Source organism: Esox lucius, chromosome 14 (assembly GCF_011004845.1).
Source record: "Esox lucius isolate fEsoLuc1 chromosome 14, fEsoLuc1.pri, whole genome shotgun sequence".
Taxonomy (NCBI): Eukaryota; Metazoa; Chordata; class Actinopteri; order Esociformes; family Esocidae; genus Esox; species Esox lucius.
Window position 1 is genome coordinate 14,141,856 of NC_047582.1, and position 23,748 is coordinate 14,165,603.

At 38.9% G+C, this 23,748-nt stretch overlaps 2 protein-coding genes and 1 long non-coding RNA gene across 7 annotated transcripts in view; 2 read left to right on the forward strand and 1 right to left on the reverse strand.

Annotated features, from left to right (window-relative positions):
• The window catches only part of phf24 (PHD finger protein 24), a 29,532-nt gene extending 18,687 nt beyond the window's left edge, over nt 1-10,845 (forward strand). Inside the window, exons 4-9 of one of the 2 annotated variants that reach the window (XM_010877692.3) lie at nt 4,136-4,214; nt 6,274-6,476; nt 6,572-6,738; nt 9,130-9,162; nt 9,950-10,030; nt 10,408-10,845. In XM_010877692.3, the coding sequence (XP_010875994.2) occupies nt 4,136-4,214; nt 6,274-6,476; nt 6,572-6,738; nt 9,130-9,162; nt 9,950-10,030; nt 10,408-10,504 (660 nt within the window). In that variant the 3' untranslated portion in view covers nt 10,505-10,845. The remainder of the gene's footprint in view (nt 1-4,135; nt 4,215-6,273; nt 6,477-6,571; nt 6,739-9,129; nt 9,163-9,949; nt 10,031-10,407) is intronic. The other variant, XM_010877693.3, reaches the window with a different exon arrangement.
• Nucleotides 10,846-15,875: 5,030 nt separating this feature from the next.
• On the reverse strand, nt 15,876-18,423 carry LOC117595576. Its single transcript, XR_004576825.1, has 2 exons — nt 18,235-18,423; nt 15,876-16,580 (listed from the first exon to the last, which is right to left on the reverse strand). It is a non-coding gene; the product is annotated as an uncharacterized LOC117595576 (long non-coding RNA).
• On the forward strand, nt 17,557-23,605 carry prkab1a (protein kinase, AMP-activated, beta 1 non-catalytic subunit, a). 4 transcript variants are annotated; one of them, XM_010877688.4, is made up of 8 exons: nt 17,557-17,715; nt 18,403-18,574; nt 19,205-19,368; nt 20,875-20,968; nt 21,114-21,240; nt 21,427-21,560; nt 21,693-21,761; nt 21,928-23,605. In XM_010877688.4, exons 2-8 carry the CDS (start codon nt 18,431-18,433, stop codon nt 22,003-22,005), a joined length of 810 nt encoding a protein of 269 aa, XP_010875990.1. In that variant the 5' UTR covers nt 17,557-17,715; nt 18,403-18,430; the 3' UTR covers nt 22,006-23,605. The 4 variants fall into 4 exon arrangements, with proteins under 4 accessions (XP_010875990.1, XP_010875992.1, XP_010875991.1 ...); XM_010877690.4 differs by having other exon boundaries at nt 17,558-17,715; nt 18,403-18,559; XM_010877689.5 differs by having other exon boundaries at nt 17,559-17,715; nt 21,114-21,228.
• The last annotated feature ends 143 nt before the right edge of the window (nt 23,606-23,748 follow it).

Below are 23,748 nucleotides of genomic sequence, written 5' to 3' on the forward strand. Positions count from 1 at the left end.
GCCTTTTTTGGAACAAAAATAATAGGTCTTTATATACATCATCATTTATTAACAAAGAAAAATCTGTAGCTATTTTGAAGGTAGTTCTGCTGTTTAATTTTATATCTGGACTATGAATCTCTAATAAAGTGTGTTCACACTGCACCTTAGCCTAGGGCTAATAGCCTTTTAAGCCCAGGACTAAGCAAGTGTTCACACTTGCATATATTGAAGTGGGCTAGCACCACCCTTAGCCAAGGGCTAGCTGGCCCAAGAAACGCAGTGACAAAATAACCAGTGTGAAACAGGGTCAAGAACAAAACCATAGAATATTTATTGTCCAGTCACAAAGCTGCACTTTTACTCAATTTACATACGCTTGTGACAAGGGCCATTCACAACAGATACATTGTTGCTATATTTCCGTCCTTTCATTCAGCAAATGATGTAATTTACTGGCTTTATCTTAGCAAGTTTGTTACTGTATTTGTCTTTTGAAGTTATTCAGCTATTGTTAGTGCAGGAAAGTATGCGTGACCCAACCTTTCGTAAGTTTTAAATTGTTCAAAAACGTTGCACTTTCTCCAACTCAAGTTAATATTTTTACGTCGTTGTTTTTGTCTTTTAGGTCTAACAACTTTTTTTTAAAGTAAAAGCAGACACAGTGGTCATCTTGATTAACGGATGTCAAAAAGTCAGCATAAACATTGCATGTCAGTGATGAAAATGTAACATTAGTTGCGTGCCAAATTAGAACATGACATTTCTATCTTTTCACAGATAGAATGTAAAATGGTCTCGGGTCATATTTGTCTGTTAGCCCAGGGCTTAGAAGTACAAGTGTGAGTCCTTAGCCTAGGGTTTAACCTTAGCCCGGGGTTAACAAACTCCTGTGTGAACATATGCTAAGCTAGCCCAGGGCCAGTCTTAGCCTGGGGCTAAGATAGCCTGGGGCTAAGAACAATGCAGTGTGCAGCAGGGTCAGCCAGTGACAGAAATTGAGCAACATACCATATTTTTTATATTGGGAAAACATTTTTAAAAATTAAAACGTACATAGCATACTGATTTGTTATATGTTTTATAATGTAACTGGGGAAACAAATATTTTGTCTGGTAAAATAGTCTGGCTAGTAGTTTTTTTTTTCTACCTGATGCAGTAGCTGGTGGACCAGAAATTATTTTGAAGTCTTGATATAAATGTTTTTTCATTGCTGCTCTATTTCACACACACACACACACACACACACACACACACACACACACACACACACACACACACACACACACACACACACACACACACACACACACACACACCTAAGAAGAATAGAAGGGAGGGACAGAGTAGTTACAAGTTACTAAGGCATGCAGTCATATACAAGCTTTCTTCAATCACTATTCCACTCTAATTGCTTATGTTCAAGCCACTGAATTGGACATTTTGCTTATTGCCTCAGTGCCTGACAGATCAGGCAGCCCCTTAAGGCAAAGTGACCTTGCCCACAGAATAATGAAATTCCCACAAGTAAAACAGGCACAATGTGAAACAACAGGTACTTGTGGAACCTGAACACACCTTGCACCCACACACATCTGTTCTTAAGATACAGCCAGATCCTCTTCGCCCCTGTGTTTTTAAATTAAAAGTCAGTAACGTCATTTTGTGCCAAAGTTGAATGTTTGCCAAGATTCTCAATATTACAGTTCATTTAATAGCTTTTCAAAAGATGTCCAATGATTTTTGTTGAAGCATCATGCAATGTGGTGAAATTAAACTACAAACCAAGTGATGCTGATCTTCAAACTGAAGCTGAGGGATTATGTTTGTATTATTTTTACACGCTGTAAAAGTAGAAACCAATTGCCAGTATTTCTTATGTATAAGAGAGTTTTAGTAATAGGATATGTCCTTGCTATCCCACAATACAAAATGGGTTTAAGGGAGAACGTGACAGTAATAGTGACAGAGCATAACAGTGTCACTGATAAATGTTTTTATCTCTGAATAGTTGAGCTCTAAGGACTGTGAATGAAGCTGCTGAGATAAATGCTGTTTATTTTATAGGACAGTCATCCAAAATGTCCAGCTGTGTTGCCTTTGACATTTAATTTCACAGCTTTGGTGTCATGCCATTCTAGCCTCTCTTCTCATACACAGTCATGAGGCTTGGAGCTTTGCCAAAAGTGCTAAGAGATGGTGCTGCTGTCACCTCTGACGAGATTGTCAAAGGGACCAGAAAGTCACCCTACAGTGTCCCAATGATTGAATTGTTATTGCTTTAGAGTCTTTTCAAGGTAATATGTAATTTCCTTGATACATTGTAATTTGGGTATGGTGCAAAAATCCCCCAAGTGCTCAAGTAACCTATTCAAACTTTTTAGAATTTTAGATATACATAGAAGAACTTTGCTTAAAGCATTATCCTGAAGACTAAAATCTGATCAGAAACATCTACTAGGGCAGATCATCCAAGGTATTATTGTTGTTTGGTATGCTTGCTGAAGATTTGAAATTGGTTTATTTTCCCCATGGATGTCTTTTGTGCTTCTGCAATAGTTTAAAAAACCTGACACAGAAAACATAATTACGTACATTAGCCAAGAAATTGGGTTGTGTGTTGTTATATACACAAAAGTTCCACATCTCTCCATGTAGAGATACAGAACTTACAGTTAGGTCTGGAAATATTTGGACACTGACACAATTTTTATAGTTTTCACTCTGTACGCCACCTGAATGGATTTGAAATGAAACATCCTAGATGCAAAAAAAAGTGCAGACCTTCAGTTTAATTAAAGGGGTTTAACAAAATGAACATATGAAACGTTTAGGAATTGCAACCATTTACATACACAGTCCCCTTATTTCAGGGGCTCAAATATAATTGGACAAATTAACACAACCATAAATAAAATTTTCATTTTTAATACTTGTCGAGAATCCTTTGCAGACAATGATTGCTTGAAGTCTGTAATGCATGGACATCACCAAACGCTGGGTTTCCTCCTTTGTCAGATCTTTACTGCAGCTGTCTTCAGTTGTTGTTTATTTGTGGGTCTTTCTCCCTTAAGTTTTGTCTTCAGCAAGTGAAATGCATGCTTGATCGGGGTTGAGATCAGATGATTGACTTGGCCATTGCAGAATATTCAAATTCTTTGCCTTAAAAAACTGCTGAGTTGCTTTCACAGTATGTTTTGGGTCATTGCCCATGCAGGGTTAACAAGGCAGTCTGAACTGACTGTGGCTCATGCAGGATAAACAAGGAAGTCTGAACTGACTGTGGCTCATGCAGGATAAACAAGGCAGTTTGAACTGACTGTGGCTCATGCAGGATAAACAAGGCAGTCTGAACTGACTGTGGCCCATGCAGGATAAACAGTCTGAACTGACTCTGGCCCATGCAGGGTAAACAGTCTGAACTGACTCTGGCCCATGCAGGGTAAACAAGGCAGTCTGAACTGACTGTGGCCCATGCAGGATAAACAGTCTGAACTGACTCTGGCCCATGCAGGGTAAACAAGACATTCTGAACTGACTCTGGCCCATGCAGGGTAAACAAGGCAGTCTGAACGGACTCTGGCCCATGCAGGGTAAACAAGACAGTCTGAACTGACTCTGGCCCATGCAGAGTATACAAGGCAGTCTGAACTGATTAACTGCTACCTCAGTTTTTTTGGTGCAAAAGGCATGGTAGATATAATCAGCTGGACACATTGCTCAATCAGGTAGACATTCAGACTTAACACCTTTTCTGAGTTTAGTAAAATTGTTGATAGGCGTGTATATTGCTATAACCATAGTTGTTTTTTCCATGGCAGTTCCTTAACAAATTATAATACAAAAAACACTTGAAATAGAATAAGAATAGCTTCAGAGAAACTGTATAATAATCACACTAGGGCTTTTCGCAACATGCATGACACACACTGAACATAATGCATTCAGACACACTGCACATTTATCCATCTGAGCACAAACCATATAATCCACTGCAGGATAGTGAATACAGCACAACTCCATTATAGTGCATACATTATGAGGGCAGTGGGGCAAATTTTGGCATGATTTATACCTTCTGCTCCACTATTCTTCAGAATTAGGTTTTGAATTAGATCTCTCTTAAATTAACAGTGACGTTGCCTCCTTCCTCAGGACAATGTGAACCTGCTTTTGACTGAAGAGGAAATGTACAGCCTAATGGAAACCTTCAAGCAGTGCAAGATCATACCTGGTGAGTCATAATCTCATGGTGGTACCGATGCAAGACTAGTATAATGAACAATACATTTCACAGCTGACATAGCATAGGGCCACACAGGCTTTATTGGGTATTGCACTGTTAACAGGAGAGATTAATTTACCCCCAGGGAACATTGTACATGGTTGTTCCCATACAGTATTGTAATATCTCTGAATCAACCGTCTGAACACATTCCAAATGATTGAATACAGAAATATGCCAGAAGCTCTCTGTTTTGTACTTTAAATATGTTCACAGTAAGTAAATAATATCTCAGTAATTATCAGTAACTCGATGAACTTTCCCACTATTCTATATGTTTTACTTAAACATGATGGCTTTATTTGAACATACCTAGTTACGGATAAATCTAGGGCTGTCAGTGGCTCTATAGGTCCACATGGCAGAGTCGGTCTTAATGTACTTAAAATAGTAATGTGACTGTTCATTGCTTGTGCTCTTAATATATTGTTATACAAAAAATGTTGGGTGTCATCCTTATTTGGACCATATAAAAATGAACAAGTCAAATCTGTTCTTCAACCAATAGCACATTCAAAATGATCCAGTTCTTTCTACCGGTAGAGAGTGAGTTTGCTGTTAACAAAATATACTGCGCTCTCTTTTAGCCCGGTAAATACTGCTCCTCATTTCTTATAAGTACAAACTTATTTCACCATAATGAGAACATTTCAATTATAATTACAATATTCATTCCTTTAAAATGATTGCCAACATTGATGATAAAGCAGATAACAATCACTAAACCCCTACAAAGTCTTGAGTAAAGCACAAAAAGCACATCTTGCATCACAATCTGTTCCCTTTTGGTCTGTCACTTTGGTGCCACGGTGGGGAACAGGCATGCATCGATCATGTCCCTGAAAACAAATACAATCATATTTGATAAGGCCCTACATGTGTGTAGCAGCTTTAAGTCCCAAGCTACACTATCAGTTTGTTGATTGGCTCCGGTGACTTCCTCTGGGGCTCATTTCTCTCTGATCCTCAGACTAGGCTTGTGTGTGACCGGCTCAGGCGTGACTGGCTCAGAGAATTGTACTCTGCAGCTGGGGTTCATTGGCCTAGCAGTGCCTCTTTGGTTGTGTGATCACTCCACTAGCAGAGCGGCTGGCCTCCAGGGCTCTCTTTAAAGGCTAGTCTGTGGCAAACATTTGCACACCTTTGTGAAGTTCTACCACCTTGATGTCACTGCCCCTAGTCCATTTGGTGCTTTTGGCTAAGGGGTTGGATGGCCTAGCGACCTTGGCTGTGGGTGGGGGGGGGGCTTGTGGTTTATCTTGCCACCTTCTTTTTGGCCCCTCACGTCATTATTCCACCTATCCATCTTAGCGACCCTGTTGTATCCATTGTGCCACCAAAGTGACCAACTTAAAGGGAACCTTCTAATATATATAACCTTTATTCCCTGATGAAGGGAACGAGGTGCCACAGTTCTTGGGTCCTACGCCATTCGCAGTGAAGAGCAAATCTGAAATCTTTTCTTTGCATTTTAAGCCAATGAGGAAATTACAAGTTCTGGTCTTAAAGAATCAGTGGATATATAGTAAATCATTAATTAAGAAGTCGAAAATGTTCTATAACAACTAAGAATCCCATTTTTAGGAAAAAAACATAGGAACACTTTAAGGGGACCAGAGTAAGACTAGAAGCTCCCTGTAACCGTGTTCAAGCAATGGTTTTCCATCAGGATTTGGAACCATCATATAGGATTGTTTTCATAGATCTCCTCAATGTCCCTAACAGGATTTTCATAACTATTTTTAATTCTATGGGATGGTTCCAAATCATGTTTTTGTATTTCCAGATCAGGCAAAATTGCTAAACATTCAGTTTTACTGGTAAGAAAATGTATGGCTCCATTCCCAGAACCACTGTGAACCCAAAAACATACATTCCCACAATGTCCAAGGATCCAAAGGAAAAGCAATGTGAAGCGGTTTCAACTTGAAAGTAACATGAAAATAATACCAATAATGAATACATGTTATGATTAATTTCGGGTGTTGATTACTCTTTTTCTGTAAAGAGTCATGCCTGGTGTCAGATGAGTTGCTACAGTACAGACACTTTGTGTCAAAGCAGCTGTTTGAGAAGGACCTGTCGGATGAGCAGGAGGAGGAGGTGCTGGCTCAGTTCGCTGCCCTAGACCCAGAGAAGAGGGGCCAAATCGAGTGGTCCGACTTCCTCTACCACGAGTCCCTAGGAGTGCTAAGGAGGTTTCGCACAGCGGTACCACAACTCATTAGAATTTATCCAAATTCATTAAGCCTGTGGAAATCATGTGCACATACAAACCCACATAATCTGGATGCTCTTGTTCCCAGAACTCGTTGGTGCGGCTGTTGAGCGCTAAGGAAAGGGACCGTGTGCGGTCACTTTTCATTGGTTTGGACCTGGATAAAGATGGTTTGGTCACAGGAGCACAGACCCGCTTGGCACAGCAGTCCTGGTTTCAGAAGAAAAGCAAAGAATCCCAGTCCTGTAATGTAAGGTACAGTAAGCAGAATGCTGGTGAGAATGGGCCGTGACCATCCATCCACAGAATTGAAAAGTTAATTAACTTTCTGTCACAGACTCATAATCACTCAAAACTTGCTCAGTACATGGTTGAAAGACAAATTTCAGTCCTGTTCTGTCCGCCTCATACTCATCAAACTCCACTTAAATACAGATTTTTTTATACAATTAGATTTAATGAGCAGAATAAAGATAGCTTGCCTATGATGTTGTAAAACAGTTCAACCAAATAAGTAATTTGTATTTTAGTCAGAATATGAAAAAGTATGTAAGTATTTGGCCAGTATTTGGCCTTGCAGTTTAAAAAACACAGATCCTTCTTGGGATGTTTAATTGAAAATGACATAATTTTTCTTATGATATAACATGTACATTCTTTTAAGCCTGTGTTATGGTTTAGGAACTGGTTTATTTTGAATGTTAGCAACCACCAGCATGACAACATGTATTCATCAGAACACCTGCTCTTCCATGTTGCGATTGACAGCTTTTCAGCGTAGGCTGCACTTCATCATAAAGCACAATAAAATAGGGGTGCAAATGTATGTTGTGCCACCGCCACTTCTACATTTTCTACAATATTGCCATAATCCATTGTATGTTTTTTTTTTTGTTCTTCTTTTTCTCGAAGTAGTCTATGCATAAAAAATACAATACTGTGTAAACATCTAAGACCACTTCAGAATATGTTTTAAAATGATTAATCCGGTCAGTGTTCATTTGCTCATGAAAAAATGACTATAGATAAGTGTAGCATAAATACAAATACAGGTAAAACTAACTACAATTTTGGGGAGACCCAGTGGCGCAGTGGTAAACCAGGGTTTGAATCCTGGTAACAGATTAGCATAGGGGTCCCGCAAGTGGTGGTTCTATTGGTCAGGACCTCCAGGTTTATGGGCTTTAGTAATCACATACCCTTAACATAACTCTCAAAATGTGAATCCATTCAGATCTTTACAGCATGGAATTGTTTTTTCATGCAGACAGGATTCCGCATAGACATATACAAAACAAGGGAAAACCCTGTTCGATAAAAACGTGGTGTCTCTATTGGATTCATGTGTAATAAAATAAAATGAACCATGACACAGGGCACTTTAGCTGCATGGGTGTTGTATAGTGCTGCATTGGGTCGGTAACCCACAGGGAACCAAAATAAATCAAGCCTAGTTTTTAGCTTGGGCAAAAATGTGTACCTAATGTAACTAGAAGGGGAGGAATTCAATGAAAGCCTATCCTGAGTGAATAAACCAGAATGCACAGGGGCTGCACAAGCAGTGTTTGTTTCAGAGTAGGAAGAGTAAAACTTTCTGTACATACTGTACAGAGCGTGCTAGCGTTAAATGGTCTAAGGAAGCAGGCTGGAGGGGTGATTTATTTTTTGTAAAATATTTCAGAAATCAATCTAAGCAGGTGGGTCAGTTGTGGAGAAGAATCTGTTGGTTAATGGGTGTTTTTTTGACAGATATAACCAAAGCATTTCGGAAGTATCTCTAAAAAAAACATACCCATGCAGGACTAGGATGTTGCACATTGGCCAGCATCACTGGGGGAATGGGAAAGCATCATCATCAGGATTTCCTGATCTCAACAGACTCTGGACTCCCTCAGGTGGCTTGCATGCCTGCCAAGCTAACCGAGGTCAGCAATTAGTGCCCGCTAAGGCTTCAACCAAAGTGATGTCCTGGTTGGAAGAGCAGTATGGAAAAAGCTGAATTTCTTGGCAAAGACGTGTATGAGGAAAGCTTTTTCAACTCTCCCGAATCAACTGGAAGTTGTTGTGATTAGACTGGGTTGTAGATACAGTTGAATATGACAACACTGGGATAGGAACAAAAGGGGAAAAGGGGATTACACAATGAGAGTAACAAAAAATAAACCAATCAATGTCCCAGAAAAACACATTCAACTAAACATTCGAAAGGAATCATCAAAACAAAATCTCTTCCAAAAACAAATTCTCAGGATATAAAGGTTTTAACTACAACCTTTTGACTTCATAAAAAGAGACGACCATCAAAAATAATAAAGGCAACTCCTTCTAAAGCATTCAGCAATATTAAAATGTAATCTCTAACAAATCCCTCCTGTTTCAGATTTTCTTTCAAACTGAAATGATAGAAAGGTTTGACCCTCCTCCATTTTTCTCTAGGTGTGATAGTTTGTCAAAAATATGCCGGGAATAGTTTGGCAAAAATATGTGTAGATCAATAACTCTTGTGTCCCGTAAAAAAGTATTTAACTCAAAACAGGAGTAGAACCTATCCCTCAAATAACCTTATTTTTAACAGTTTAACCTGTGTTAGCGTCCTTAATTGTCATGTAAAGCCATTCCATCCACCTTATTTTTCATCCTTTACAGACTCATGGGATTGTGTTCTCCTTTGAATTGTGGGTAAGTCACACAACACAGCACGGGTTGTATGTCTTTTTCTTCTTTTCAGCACCTCAATTCACAAGTAATCTCACCCCACCTATTGCTTTTTACATTTCACCCATCTTCTCACCCCCTCACTCATCAAGTCCAGGAATAAGTTTACTTCAGGATGTCATAGATTGGTCAAACATTACAGGTGGTAGCTACAGAATTCAAAGAACAAGTTGTCTAGTCTACACTAACAATCCTGCATATAATAATTCCCTGTTGGCTTGAGCTGTGGATGTGAAAGATTCAGTCCTCATATTAGAACTATCAAAATAGTGGCTTTTGTTCATCTTTGAGAAGCTCCACAAGCCTTCACTGATCCATTTTCTAGGAAATGGATGTGAGGGTTCTGGCCCCAACACCCAGGACTAAGCATGGATTTTATTTCACCTCTTAGGTCAGACACAGCTAGAAGCTGTGCTTTACATTTTCTGCTTAGGGCTCACTTAACGTGCATAATATAGACATAATATAAAGCCCGAGAGTTTAAAAAGACTGAGGATTTAGCAGAAAGTGTTAAAATATGAATCTTTTATAGATGAGGTTCTCATAGCACACATTACGTCTCTCTTTCCTCAGTTGGCTGTGGCCAAGGTCTCTGAGATATTATCAGTGTGCGAATGTAGTTTTGCCCTATATTTGCAGGTTACCGCTTCACGACTGAAAAAAAGCGCTTTTCAAAACAAGACAGTTGTAAGCTCAATGCCTCCCATTGTAAAACTATACCTGTATTTTCTGTGTGTGTATCCTGGAGCAGTATTAGCCATGTGGGACCCATATCTGAGAGCAGCCCAGCCAGCTCCAGCAGTGAGAGAAGCACTCAGAAAGATGACAACAGGTGTGTATTGCCTGTTTTTGCATTAAGCAGGCCTGTATGCTTGCCTAAATGAATGTATGTTGGTGTGTGTGTGTCAATTTTTTTCTACATGAGTAAAACAAGGAAAATCTATAATACCAAGTGAGGACATTTGCCCGGTCCTCACTTTAACCACAACCTTTATTTTATTTGGGATTAAGTTTAGGATTATGGTTAGAATATGTCTTTGAATTAGGTTATGGTTAAGGTTTAGCAGTTAGGGTAAGTTGTTAAGCATGGCAAGGTTAGGTTATTGAGGTTAAAATAAGGGTTAAGGTTAGGGGTTAGCTCAATTATTTTTTTTAAGTACAACTTTTGTACCCATTGCTCCTTAACCTTCTCTCTGTCCCCATCTCCAGACCAGTGAGCTGGGATGACTTTCTGAGGGAGAGTGCCATCTACATCCTGGCTGCCCGGCCCAACAGCTCTGCCATGCATATCCGCTTGCCTCTATAGCCCTGGCGACATCACCCTTCCTGGGACGGTCCCCACCTTAGAGAGAAGGCCTCTCCTTTAAGTCTCTTTGAAGGAGAGGTGGAGAGCAAATACCATGGCACTGTAGGGGACAAACCCGAGCCCACCAGATGAATACTGCACCTCTAAGAGACTGGACAGGACAGAATAAGCCATCAACAGATCTCTGGTTTTCCGGAGATCCATGCAACAATCAACAATCAACTGACAACAATGACCTGAAAGTAACTACTGTCTGTAAAATTACATACAACCAGAATCCAAGACACCAGACAACACAACCAGACAGCCAAACAACACAACCAGACAGCCAAACAACACAATCAGACAACACCACCAGACAACCAGACAACACAACCAGAAACACCAACAGAAAACACAAGCTGACAACCAACTGAACATAGGTACTCATGAAACCCTTTGGAAAAAGGCAACAATTCACTGATATCTGGGCTCGGGCTATCCTGGGATGCTAATTATCCCCTAAAAGATAACTACTATACATTCCATTTGTCATCAAACAGTCCAACACACCTTTTCGTGATTCAATTAATTGGATGAAAATAACATTGAGAGGCTGGCTGTCTTATGCTATCACATTTCCTGGTATTTAAGCATCATGTATGGATTTGTTTCTGTATTGATATATATATATATATATATATATATATATATATGTATGTATATGTGTATGTATATGTATGTATATATATATATATATATAATCACTATTGTATCACTTGGCATTGAAATTGTTGATTCAAGTAGGCATATCTGTGATTGAGAGATTTTTTCAAACCTTTTCAAGCTCAGTTTTCCACTCACTTATTCAAGATCCATTTATTTTTATCTGAAAACTATGTTGAAGTTTGTGAATGTAGCTAGACTTCCATCCAATAGGCTACAGATTATATACCGTGTGCATTTTCCCAACAGTTCATCAAACTAACTTTTTTAATGAAGTGTGTGGTGACGTAGTGCAAATCCAAGCACTTTTTTGTTTTCATGTATCAAATATGTATCTGAAATTACATGTTTCCAACACATTTTCAGCTTTATGAATAGTTTTGTCACAAACATGCTTGCAGTAAATTGCATATGTGTCCAGTGCTGACACCTGCACAATAGCCAACAGCTCAGAAATCCAGTGCTGGTAGACTAGCCTAGGTAACATTATATTAATATGGATTAGTCAAATGCAACCACGCATCAATTATCTTACCTGAATAAGAGCCTTAACAGCATAATTACCATCCAAGGAAATTCATCATAACTCATTTCCTCTCTGGTCTAATAATCCATGCTTTCCAATTTGTGAAGACCACAGAACATAATTATCTGTCATATATTGGTCATGTAAAGGTGAAGAAATAACCTGTTTACATTAATTATATTTTACTAACATCACATCTGTTATATTTGTTTTATACAACTTTACTCATGTCATCAGTGTTGTAATGATGCAGATTTTATATCTACCCATTATTGTTCAACAAAAGCATTGTTCCTATTAGAAAATATTTTAATTGTAATTAAAACGGCAGATGTATTTTATTTACATTTATTTTTACCCTTTTTAAAATATATATATGTAATTGTCTAACTATGAGTTCCACATTTAAAGAAGCCTAAGCTAAATGATAGCAAAATAAATTTGGCTATCAAGCCAAAGATTGTTTTGATTTCCAGTTTCCAAGTTTCAGAATTAAGTAGTAGAAATGTGCAATTTCCTAGTTCCGCATTCTATTTGAATGAAAAAGTTTTGTTTTTTAATGTAGTTAACGTGGTTAGGTTTGGATGTCTTTATTGACACAAATGGCAAATGTCATATTTACTTTCTGTGTGAAATGTGTTAATGTTGAAAATAAAATCATACAAATTAATGGAAACCTAGCTTTGGACACTAACCCAGTAGCTGGCCGTTCACTTAGCCACATTTACATTAAGATACTACTCTGTAGTAAGATACTACTCTGTAGTAGCCTACTACAACCACTGCACATGGATGCTATGATAAAGTTGAAATAGCTGCTGCTTACATCCCAATCTTTTATTTGGACACTGAAATTCAGATTTGTACAGATGTTTGTCTTAGAATTCAATTTAAAAATGTCTTTGAAGGGAAGATCTCTTTAGGATGATTATGAACGCAGGCCTTCTTGATACTTGCGTTTTTATTGTATTGCTTCAGATCTGACTGATACATTAAAGAGGCAGTCTGTGACTTTTGCCATTTACCAAATACTTTTTTTAAACCCTTATATTGTTCATATATGCATAATCTATATCTAGAATCATTATTAGATCTTAGTTAGCCAAGAAATTCTAAGATGGAGAGCAAGTGGTTTTCATGACTTGGGGCACCAATTGGCATATACATAGTACATAGTACACAATTCTTGGGAACCTATTTTTGCGTTCGACTGCACCACTTTAACAACCACTGGCCACAAATCTCAGACTGCAGCTTTAACTTTGAAATGTATTGGTTTCATGAAGTGAGATACTGCATGGGGAGGTTTGCTAAGGGGACATGTTTATACCTTCCCCTGGTGCTCCAGAATATCATGTTTAGGCTCTTGTAATGAAAGTCTCATGTCGGGTACTTAAATCGTAAGAGGATAAAGGCTGAGGAATTTGTGACAGTGCTAAAATAAATGCATGGCATTAACCCTCTTAATTGACTGGATATACTGTTTTCTTTCTGTTAAGACTCCAATACCCAAGAAACAAAATAATGGCTTTGTATAAATAATTCAGTTTCAGTTCAACACAGCATCAACCATTATCTCACAATTTCCCTAAAGTAGCAAAAGATGAAATGCTAGTAGAGAGATTTTTAGGGAGTTTTGTTTACTAGGTTGCATTAGCTCCTTTATTTATATTTTATTCACCTATTTAATATTTTTGTACCAGATAAATTGACTGAGAACCCAAGGCACTGGCAATATAATTTAAACGTTCTGCAATGGGGCTAAACTAATGTAGGATTTAAGTGTTTTTTTGCAGAATTCCAAAAGTTTTACTTCCATATTTCAACTTTCTAACATGTTTTACACAAAGATTCCTCATTTGCTAAAATTACTTAAGATCTGTGTATGTTTTTCAAGAACTAACCCATGCAGCACATATTCTGTGTGAAAACAGATCAGAAGTGAATATTGGACCAAATTTTCACTGTAGATTTCTTGGAATTGACATGTGCATTTGCAACAGCATTGAACACCTTTGCGAAGTTGAGTTAGACTAGTGATCCTAATCTATAGGGAGTATTACATTCCTGACACAGCAAATAGGTACAAATAATAAAACTGGAAATAAATATCAGGCATGCTGTACATAGTTATTAGTCTAACCATTGTCTTAGCAGCTGACTGGACAAATCTTTTCTTTGGGGGTGTTAAATGAAGAGTGGAGTGAAGCAACTCATTGGAACCCCCCTGAGGTGTGCATGCTGAGTCAAGAATATGCAGGAAACTAAATCCTAAATTAGCTTGAAACCAATTAACTCTACAGTTAGCCTGAGTCATTAACTTCCTCTGCAGGTAGCTTGAAATGTAAACTCACATCACAGTTCGTTTGAAATATTGCAGGTAAAGAAATCCAGGAGCACCTTTTATCTCTACTCATTAGACATTTTCCAAGGAGGGAAGGCAACTCTGTTGCGAAGCAGAGGTTCAGAGTTCAAGCCAGGAATGAGTCAAATCAGGGGAAAGCGGTGCTTGCTAAGCAACATCCGTAACAGTGGTGCCATTATCCTTATGCACAGTTTGGCTTAACTTGACAACTCGGAAAATTATGTAGGATGCTTAGAAGGGACAAGTGTAACTGGGTTAAGATCATGCAGTTAACTCCCTCCACAGTAAGCTGGAAATGTACATTTTAACCGTGAATTGTAGCTGCCATGAACACCACTGTGAGCACTATCACCAAGTGTTTGTCAATACTGTTTATAAGGCATGGAAATGTGTGTACTTGCCTCTATAGTCATGATAGACACATTTTGGTCAAGAACACCTAAAGTCTCCAATGATGGTTTTTACACAATTTATAACTTTTTGGAAAAACCTTAGAAAAAACTAAAAACAATCTGTAATGCCAATCAATTAAAGATTTTATATGTGGATCCATGATATATGTCTAACCAAAGTTTGATCAAAGCTAAGCATTGTGTTCCAAAATGGCAGTAAAAATGTTGTAACCGTGCAAAACAATATATAGGCCAAATTACAAATGCTTTTAACTTTTTACTAAAACGTATTATGGCCTTCAACCCAATTATTAATAATGCTGACAATGTTACAATGAATGACTGTCAAAGTCTATGATATTTTAAAATATAGGAAAACTAGGCAAATGAATTCTTACCATGCAATGTTATCATGTTTGCTAATGCTTATTACATATTATTTGTGAACTGTTTGTCCTATTGATCCAAGTTTTCATATGTAGTCTTATTTGAACAAGTGTGATAAGTCGTGATCAATACTTGAATTGATTGTGTTTTAATTGGACAGTGCTGAAAGACTATTGCTGCAGTTGAACTATGCCTTTTTTATAAAATGTTTATTTCATTGACGTGCCTTCAAACCAGAGTATGTTACAGGGCATACTATTCTACGTATCATGATGTTTACCTCATACAGTTCAAAGGATCCATTTACTTATTAGACAGTTGTGTGAGTGTAATGCTATATGTTGAAGTGCTCAAGTGGGTGTGTAAGTGCAGTTGTATTTCTGGTTGTTCTCAAGTGTGTGTAATGCTATTTGTACTCTCCCATAAATCTGCAGCGACAGCCATAGGTCATCATGTACTGTACATTTTGACACAGTACCTCAGCTAAATCCCCCTAAAACTTAAACATCCCACACAAACCTTCCATTTTCCCCAAACAATCCCTTTTAACACCTGCCCACACAAACAAAACACTGTACCTCCTACCTCCCTCAGTCATAATGCTTCCTTCCAGCCAGTGTACTGTATTTGCGCCGATAGAGTCATCTGGCTTTAGGGCACCACGTCTAACATCTCTGGTTGCATTTTTTAAGAGCTAATTTTATGGAATATTGAAGTGATCAACAAATATAATTCTCCAATGTTATACAACACCACCACCTCTCCCCAGTACACACAGACACAGTTTAGTCAAATGAATTACATTTAACCCAGTTTTTGCCATGCTAGCAGACATCTTCCTAAGCATTGAGTGGGGTTGGGTCACTAAATATAATACACTTATCCTTCATGAAACAATTCCACAAAAGAGAATTGTTTATAGAACCCATTTCACAGCTCGAAAAGGTTAAGGTCAGTCTTGTATTATTAAGGAAATGAGGTTCACAGTAGATTGGATGCCACACGTCCATTTTATTGCAGTACACAGCCAATTGTGATTCAGCGACGGGCCTATTATCAGGAATGTGGCACCACATCCATGTAAGGTTGTTCTGTTGTATGATTTCCTGTTTTATATAGGGTAAAGACAATTAGCCTCCAACTGTCCATGAGCAGCACAACCCAGCACCCCTGTGATCCCGGACTTCATTATGGTCCACACCAAAGGACACAGGCTCACTGTGCAAGCAGTACGGAAGGGTATCCATGTGTTTGTGCCTGGAAAGATGCCTAAAGTATGAGCAAGCCTGTTTGTCTGTTGGCATGTGTACCTGACATGCATAAGATATAGGGTGAAACAGAGTGTTTTTATGTGGATAACTGACTTTATTTGCAACTAATGAGTGTCTGTTTATGTGTATGTGCCTTTGAAAAAAAAGTTTGTATGCCCTCGGTACTTTAAGTTGCTCTGAATAGTGTCTGCTAAAATGACTTCACTGTGTATTTTCGAGGGAGGCAAGCGTAATTGGTACTGGCACACAGGATATGCAGAGAAGATGAAACATGGACAGAATAATCATCAGTCTCCCCTGTAGCTGTTCTCATGGCCAAACTGTAGATAGGGAGCCACCAGACAGTGCAGCTACAGCCAGACACTCAGGGTGGGGCGGCCAGAGGGGGGAGCGCCGAGGTAGGTTCATGTTTTATGTTTTCATTGGTCATCTGCACAAGATAAAGGAGGAAAACAAAACAACAAAATTCTTACTTGGTTTCTGCTCAACAATGTAATAATACAAATATGATACAAAATATTAAAAAAATAGACAATAACAATATAACACAGGATCAGTACCATTCCATGTGAAGTAATGACATGAAACAGGATGAATAACATTTAATGTGTTTACAGAGTGTGTGTATGTCTGTGTGTGTCTGTTTGTGAGTGCATTTGTGCCCAGTAGACCAGTCAACTCAGTGTAGGTGGTCAGACCAAGACAAGTGTTCAGCAGTTTGATGGCTTGAAGATAGAGTATTTTAGTAAGACACTCTATGCTTCGGGCATGGTCCCCATCCAACCAACAGTAGGAAAATAAACAGTGCATGGCTGGGGTGTGAATGGTCCTAGACAACGCTGACCCCAGTGATGCGTTGGGCTTTCTTCGTGACCAGCAGGTGGACTCTTTGGTCATATGCAAAACGGTTTGCTTACCAGGCCATGATGCATGCCGGTCAGGATTCTGTCAGTGATGAAGCAATAGTTTTGGAGAGGACCCAGTGTGACATTCCACATTTCATAAGTGGCCTTAAGTAGTTGTACTGACAATATTGATGGTCCATTACAAGTCCTTGACAGAGCATCTTAAATCTGTTGACTCTCAGGTTGTATTTTTTAATGCAATGGAGAGAGCTGTAGGTTGTGGTAAAATTCTAAGCTATGGGCGAATAGCTCTTCATTGTTGTATTCCTAACCGTGAACCTCATAATAAAAGGAACTTCAGTGACTATGAAAAACACAAGGACCAAGGCTACTGATTTTTAGCATACGGATTATGAATTATTTTTTAACTGTGAATCCTAATTGAACTCAATAATACTTCAATAATTAGCGTTTAACTGGGATACGGTCTGTAATTCATGGTGCTAAACCTTTCCCTGGAAGACACAGGCTTCATAGGTCATAATCTCCACCTTGCGGTAGCAAGTGACACTGCACGTACTGACAGTCAAGGAAAAAAAGAAGGCGGGGCACTGTGGAATGACGCAGAAGGTCGTGTTGAAAACAACAGATCATAGCTAATAAAATGGTAAAATAAAAGAAACAAGGAATTACGTTGTATTAACTACCATCAATTTTAAGGTATGAATTGTTTTTTAATATACATTTTTCTTCATGCGCTATAACAACGTAGCTGTAGACAGAGCGGTATTTAGCTAGCTAACACGATAACGGTTCTAGGTAGCTAGCTTAGCATTACATTACTCTTCACTCACTCGCATCGGCTCAGCGCCCCCGTCCTTGAAGCTTAACCTACTGCCTACACCATGGCATCTTTAGAGCTATTTGTTACCCAGAAAACATGTAATACCTGATCGTTTGGGGACCTGTGACCCTTGGGACACAAACAGAAATGTGATATTTGCTAGCTAGCCTAATATCACATCTTGCGGTCCGATATTGTACGCATGATCTAGCCATAGCTGTCTGAGGTGTACAATACAATACAATTCACATTGTTTGTTTATGCACTTTAACGCTTACTGTTACTAGTGTATTCTCTTATTATATCTATTATTGGGGTAACTACTATCTTGACAACGCTGTATAGCAGTGACGTTACCGACTGCCGCTATATTGCAATATGTTATGCCCGCTCACCTGTCACATTATGTGCTGCATGATCATGTGATGATATGACGTTGGCTGACGTCAGACGGTTAGACTTTCGAGGTCGTAGCCTACATTATATTTGACAATTGTGTCCCTTGTTTATTGTTGGAGAGTTGCCCTGTTGGTTTAAACAAGTGTTTATCCATTTATCCACAGGGACTTAGGCTTTGTGACTGAGGGGACGATGGGTAATACTAATACTGGCATGGGCACGGGACACAGGAGGGACAGCCGCGCCAAGGAGGGCGACAGGCCTAAAATCCTCATGGACAGTCCAGAGGATGCAGATATGTTTCATGGAGAGGACATCAAGGTCGGTTTTAATGGTGTAAGCCACAAATAGTCACTTAAACAGCATTCTTAAAATAACCAACTCTAAGCTTTGTATCGACGCATGCACTTACTTTTGAAGGAGAACTCTGCTTCTATAAGTTTACTTTATTTGCATTCACATTGCTATATTTTCCAAACCTTAATTTATTCCACATTGGGCACAGTGCCATGCAATCCAGGGACCACTGGAAATAACTCAGACCACCTCTCCAGTTGGTCTCAGGATGCTAAGCTTCAGAGGGACTGTTGAAGGGGTGTGTTGCTTTGGGAGCATTCCCACCGCATAAAATGTTTTGCTAAACTACACTGAGTTCTAAAAAATTGCTTGTAAGAGACAAAGTGTGAAAACATTCACAAAATGCATCTCCCTCTTGTCCTGTCTCTCATACATTTAATTTGCATAATTAATTACATAATTATGCATTTCTGTAAACTTACTCTGGATTAATTACCTCTCTGAAGGTTTCAAATCATAGCCGACTCTCTACTCTTTATGCATACATCTTGGAATCTCAATCCAGAGTAAATATTTTACATGAGTGTTAATGCAGCCAGTGAGACTCATGTCTTGCCCATCCCGTCTAACACAAAGAGGCTTATCCTTTCCATTTTCCTGGTCTCCCAGGCTCCGTTAGAGAAAGAGGAGTACCTTGCATGGCGGCAGGACCTGGAAGCTGATAAAGGGCCTCTGGACCGCCCCACTGTGTTCCGTTGGACCGGAAATGGGAAGGAGGTCTTTCTGTCGGGATCTTTCAACAACTGGGCCAACAAGATTCCCTTAACCAGGAGGTGGGTTAGCAGCAATGTTCCCCGTAAGCTGAGCGCATGCTCGGCCGCGCATCCTCGGCCGCGCATCAGTGTCTGCACTGCAGAACAAAAATGTCAGCCCACACAGACTGAATTAAAAAAAATTCACTGATTTTGCCCAGTTCGTTGCAATATACACTGAACAAAATTATTTTGCATGTATATATAAACACTTTTGTTTTTGCCCCCATTTATCATGAGCTGAACTCAAAGATCTAAGACTTTCTCTATGTACACAATAGGCCTATTTCTTTCAAATATTGTTAATAAATCTGTCTAAATCTGTGTTAGTGAGCACTTCTCTTTTGCCAAGATAATCCATCCACCTCATAGGTGTGGCATTTTAGACAGCATGATTATTGCACAGGTGTGCCTTAGGCTGGCCACAATAAAAGGCCACTCTAAAATGTGCAGTTTCACTGTATTGGGGGGGTCCGGGGGGGTCTGAAAACCAGTCAGTATCTGTCAGTACCCCCAGCTATCCGCGGTTCCACATTCGCGAACTCAAGTATCCACAAGTATTCTAAAGTTTTTCTATCAAAAAAACATAAAAACACATAGTTTTATGTATATCTAATGTATTTATAAGTGTTTTATATCTTCTATATGCTAATCAAAAAAGTAATAACTGGGTGTCAGGGAGGGATTTTTAAGGGTGCGTCACTTATCCGTGGTTTTCCGCATCTGCGAGGGTCCGCAGAGATACGGGGGATGTACTGTATATGCTAATAAGCCTATGCCATAGTCCACACAAGCCTCACTCTCCCTCAATAGAGCACATCAACCTACAGTACGCAAGAATATCCACTAGAGCGATTAGCAAACAAATAGATAAACCCTCTAGAATTATACATCTGTCCGTCAAAGATCGCTAACAACAAACCTGGTCACTTACAAGTATAGGAACTTGCTGGTCAGATCGCGGTACCCATTTAACCAATGCCAATTAATTTAAATCACACATCATGGAAATTATAATGCATTTGATTATTATTGTTATTTTATTTTTTTAAAGTGGTGGACCACTGTGTTACACACCAAGTAAAATAGAATGAGTGTCAGGCTCTAATGTAAAATGTTTTATTGAATGTAAGTGTTCAATAAATACCACACAAAGGCTTCTCTAGCAGAATTTAAAGTAAAAGCTAATGTATTTCTATTCTATAGCATTGCTCAACTGGTTTTCTTCATGGTGCACTCTTATAGGCCTTAATTATGCTTAAATAACCCCAATAGCCTATTGGTCACTCAGTCACAGTGTTCACTGTTATTCTGTGCCAGAAGTTGCAGAATATTTAGACTTGTGCTCTGGTGACCAGACATTTGCTAAGTAACCAGAAGAATTAGAGGGACCATTGCTTACACTAGACTTGGAATAGTCATGGTACTCATAACATTATTGTTGACCTGCAGACAGTACAGTTTACACTGTGTTGGTAGTTTGTGTATGCACCTCAATGCTTACTGTTAGTTTGTTCTGTCTTTCAGCCAGAACAACTTTGTGGCAATTGTTGATCTCCCTGAAGGGGAGCATCAGTATAAGTTCTATGTAGACGGAACGTGGACCCACGACCCCAACGAGGTGAGGAGTATGTGTTGGGGGACCAATACCATATTTTAATGACGTGATTGGAACCACTCTTTCTTGTAATTCAGTCATATGGTAGTGAATGACTGTAGTCTAATTGATGTTTTGAAGTTCTCTGTTTTGTATTGTTGGCCTCCAGCCTGTTGTTACCAACCAGTTAGGAACAGTCAACAACATCATCCAAGTGAAGAAGACTGACTTTGAGGTGTTTGATGCACTTATGGTGGACTCCCTGAAATGCTCTGATATATCAGGTCAGCATCCAGGTCTGTGTCCACTAACTGTCCACCCATGCATAACACTAATGACTGTGTAACCATGGCAAATTATTCAATTGGAAAACGTTTCAAAGACATTCAAAGGTATTATAGTAACTGGCAACAGCTTAATATTAACTAGGAAAACCTAATTGTTCTCTGTTATTTATTAATTTGCATCTGTTTGTGATTCAGACATGTCCAGCTCCCCCCCTGGACCATATCATCAGGAACCTTACATACACAAGCAAGAAGAAAAGTTCAAGTCTCCGCCCATTCTCCCACCTCACTTGCTACAGGTCATCTTAAACAAGGACACAGGAATCTCTGTGAGTACAAGGCCAATCCCTTCTAGGAATATCAATGATGAAGACATGAGAGAGCTATTCATGTCGTTGATTGTAATTTGTATGTACTGAACTGAAGATTGTACTAAAGATTTTTTCTCCATTCCTCTTCAGTGTGACCCTGCATTGCTCCCAGAACCCAACCATGTCATGCTCAATCACCTCTATGCCTTGTCCATCAAGGTAAAATGTAAAAAATTACTTGGGAATTAGTAGATGGAGCAATTTTCAACCATAGAATACAACCATTGAATGTTTTCTTCAGAACCTGAGTTTTTTTTTAATAATGACAAAATATAAAGTATATGATAATCAAGGAATATGCAATTTCTCCCCTTTCTTCTTTCAGGATGGTGTGATGGTGCTTAGTGCGACTCATCGCTACAAGAAGAAGTATGTCACCACCCTGTTGTATAAGCCAATCTAATCATAGGCCTATGACTTCTCAGGCTTTCTCAGCAGACACCATGGCTTCTCACACAGCACAGCCTTCAGTGTTACACTTTGAAATAACTCAGTTTAGAATGATTTCTATCGCCCTAATCATCCCCAATCTGCCTTTCCTCTTGTTCAATGAGTGTTGGCCATTTTATGTTCATCAGCTTTGCTTTGTTATAGATGTAGAGGAGCACTAGTAAGCCGACACTTCTGAAGAATCTAGTTTTGGCAGGGTGATAGAGAATCCTGACTGATAATACTGAAGGGTTGTGTTGTGGACCTGTAAGAGATACTCATCCTGTCCTTGATGTCAGGAGGTCCTTTTGTGAGACAGGAAAGGGAAATACTAAGACAGGAAGTAGTAAATAAGATTCAGCATAATAGAAGAGCATTAGCAGATCTAAGTTGGGTCCCTCTCGTATGACCTCCAGTGGGTTTTGAGAAGGACACAAGGAGAGAAGATCCAAAGATTATGAGATTGAGATCTTCCCATACAGGGTTCGATCTAGGATGGAAGCTCCAGTGTTGCTATACACTTGTGATAATCGTAGTTTTTTCCAGGGAAGTTTTTTCCCACCTTTCATTGTGCTTTGCTCTTCAGCCTTTATTACTTGCCATTTGACTGGTATGCTTGGAATTTGTACTTTATCAGTGTACTTTACCAGCTAAATCAGTTTGCATCAGTGCACATTTTTAAATCATATTAAGTAGGTGAACAGGAATGTATTTTATTAGAAAGTACTTGATAATGTGTATATGTATTTTAGTTTGCCTAATTCAATCAATCAGATTTACTTTAGACTACATATCTGCATACTGGTGCATTTGGCTATGTTGGAGGTGATACTACATTAGTTGTCACTTGTCAAGTTCTTCACAAAGGTTTTGGCCTCAGGACCCCAATGCGTTCTCGAAAACATGATGCTATGTTCTGCTAGACAGCACTGCTAATACATGGACATTTATGTTGAAAAAAAGTGTTTGATAAAATGCTTTTTAGGAGATTGAAATTGTGTTAAATTTTATGTTTCTTGTAATTTCTACATGTTAAAACAAAATTCATGATAATTAAAAAAGTGAAGACTTTTTTGAACTCATCCTGAGGCAGAGTCTTAGAGAAAGACGTTTTGGTGGGGGAGGAGCATTCGCAGAAACACTAACTGTTTCCACAAATGCCAGGGCCTGAATGATATTTAATTTGAGTGTCATCTTGATATGCTATAGAACTAAGATGTTTCATTCTGAATGTATAACGTGATTGGGGTGTATGGCTTCTGCTTACACACCTGACACCTCTAATGCCGTTGCAGCTCTGACACCGCCAAAACACCAGCTGTGCAAATGTCAGCTATTACCTGTGAACACTAGATCTGATTGAATCCTGTCCTGTATATGGTCAAAACAACTCCCCTACATGTGAATCCAAGGGACCAACTCATAGGTGCAATGGACTGGTAAAGTTGGACAGATTAAGGAGGACTGCTCCTTTGACATCCTTCTTTATGTAATCCTCTTGGACCATGATGTGGTGTACATTCATTTCTTTGTGCCAGTTTTCTATCCCAATAAAGAACATTGGTTTTATAGTATTATGGTGTTATTTGTCATCTTTAAAATGCAGGGTTTACCACTATGGAATACAACTCTTAAATGGACATAGCCTCTTAACTCAATTTTAGTATTATCTAACCAAAAGGGAGATCTAATTTTATTCCTTTCCCTTTTTATTGGT

Excerpts from the sequence above, each read along its gene's own strand:
- prkab1a (XM_010877688.4), top strand. The coding sequence starts at position 18,431 with ATGGGTAATACTAATACTGGCATGGGCACGGGACACAGGAGGGACAGC. Across the intron at positions 20,969-21,113 it reads GGACCCACGACCCCAACGAG|CCTGTTGTTACCAACCAGTT; the intron begins GTGAGGAGTATG and ends GTTGGCCTCCAG. Across the intron at positions 21,762-21,927 it reads TCTATGCCTTGTCCATCAAG|GATGGTGTGATGGTGCTTAG; the intron begins GTAAAATGTAAA and ends TTCTTCTTTCAG.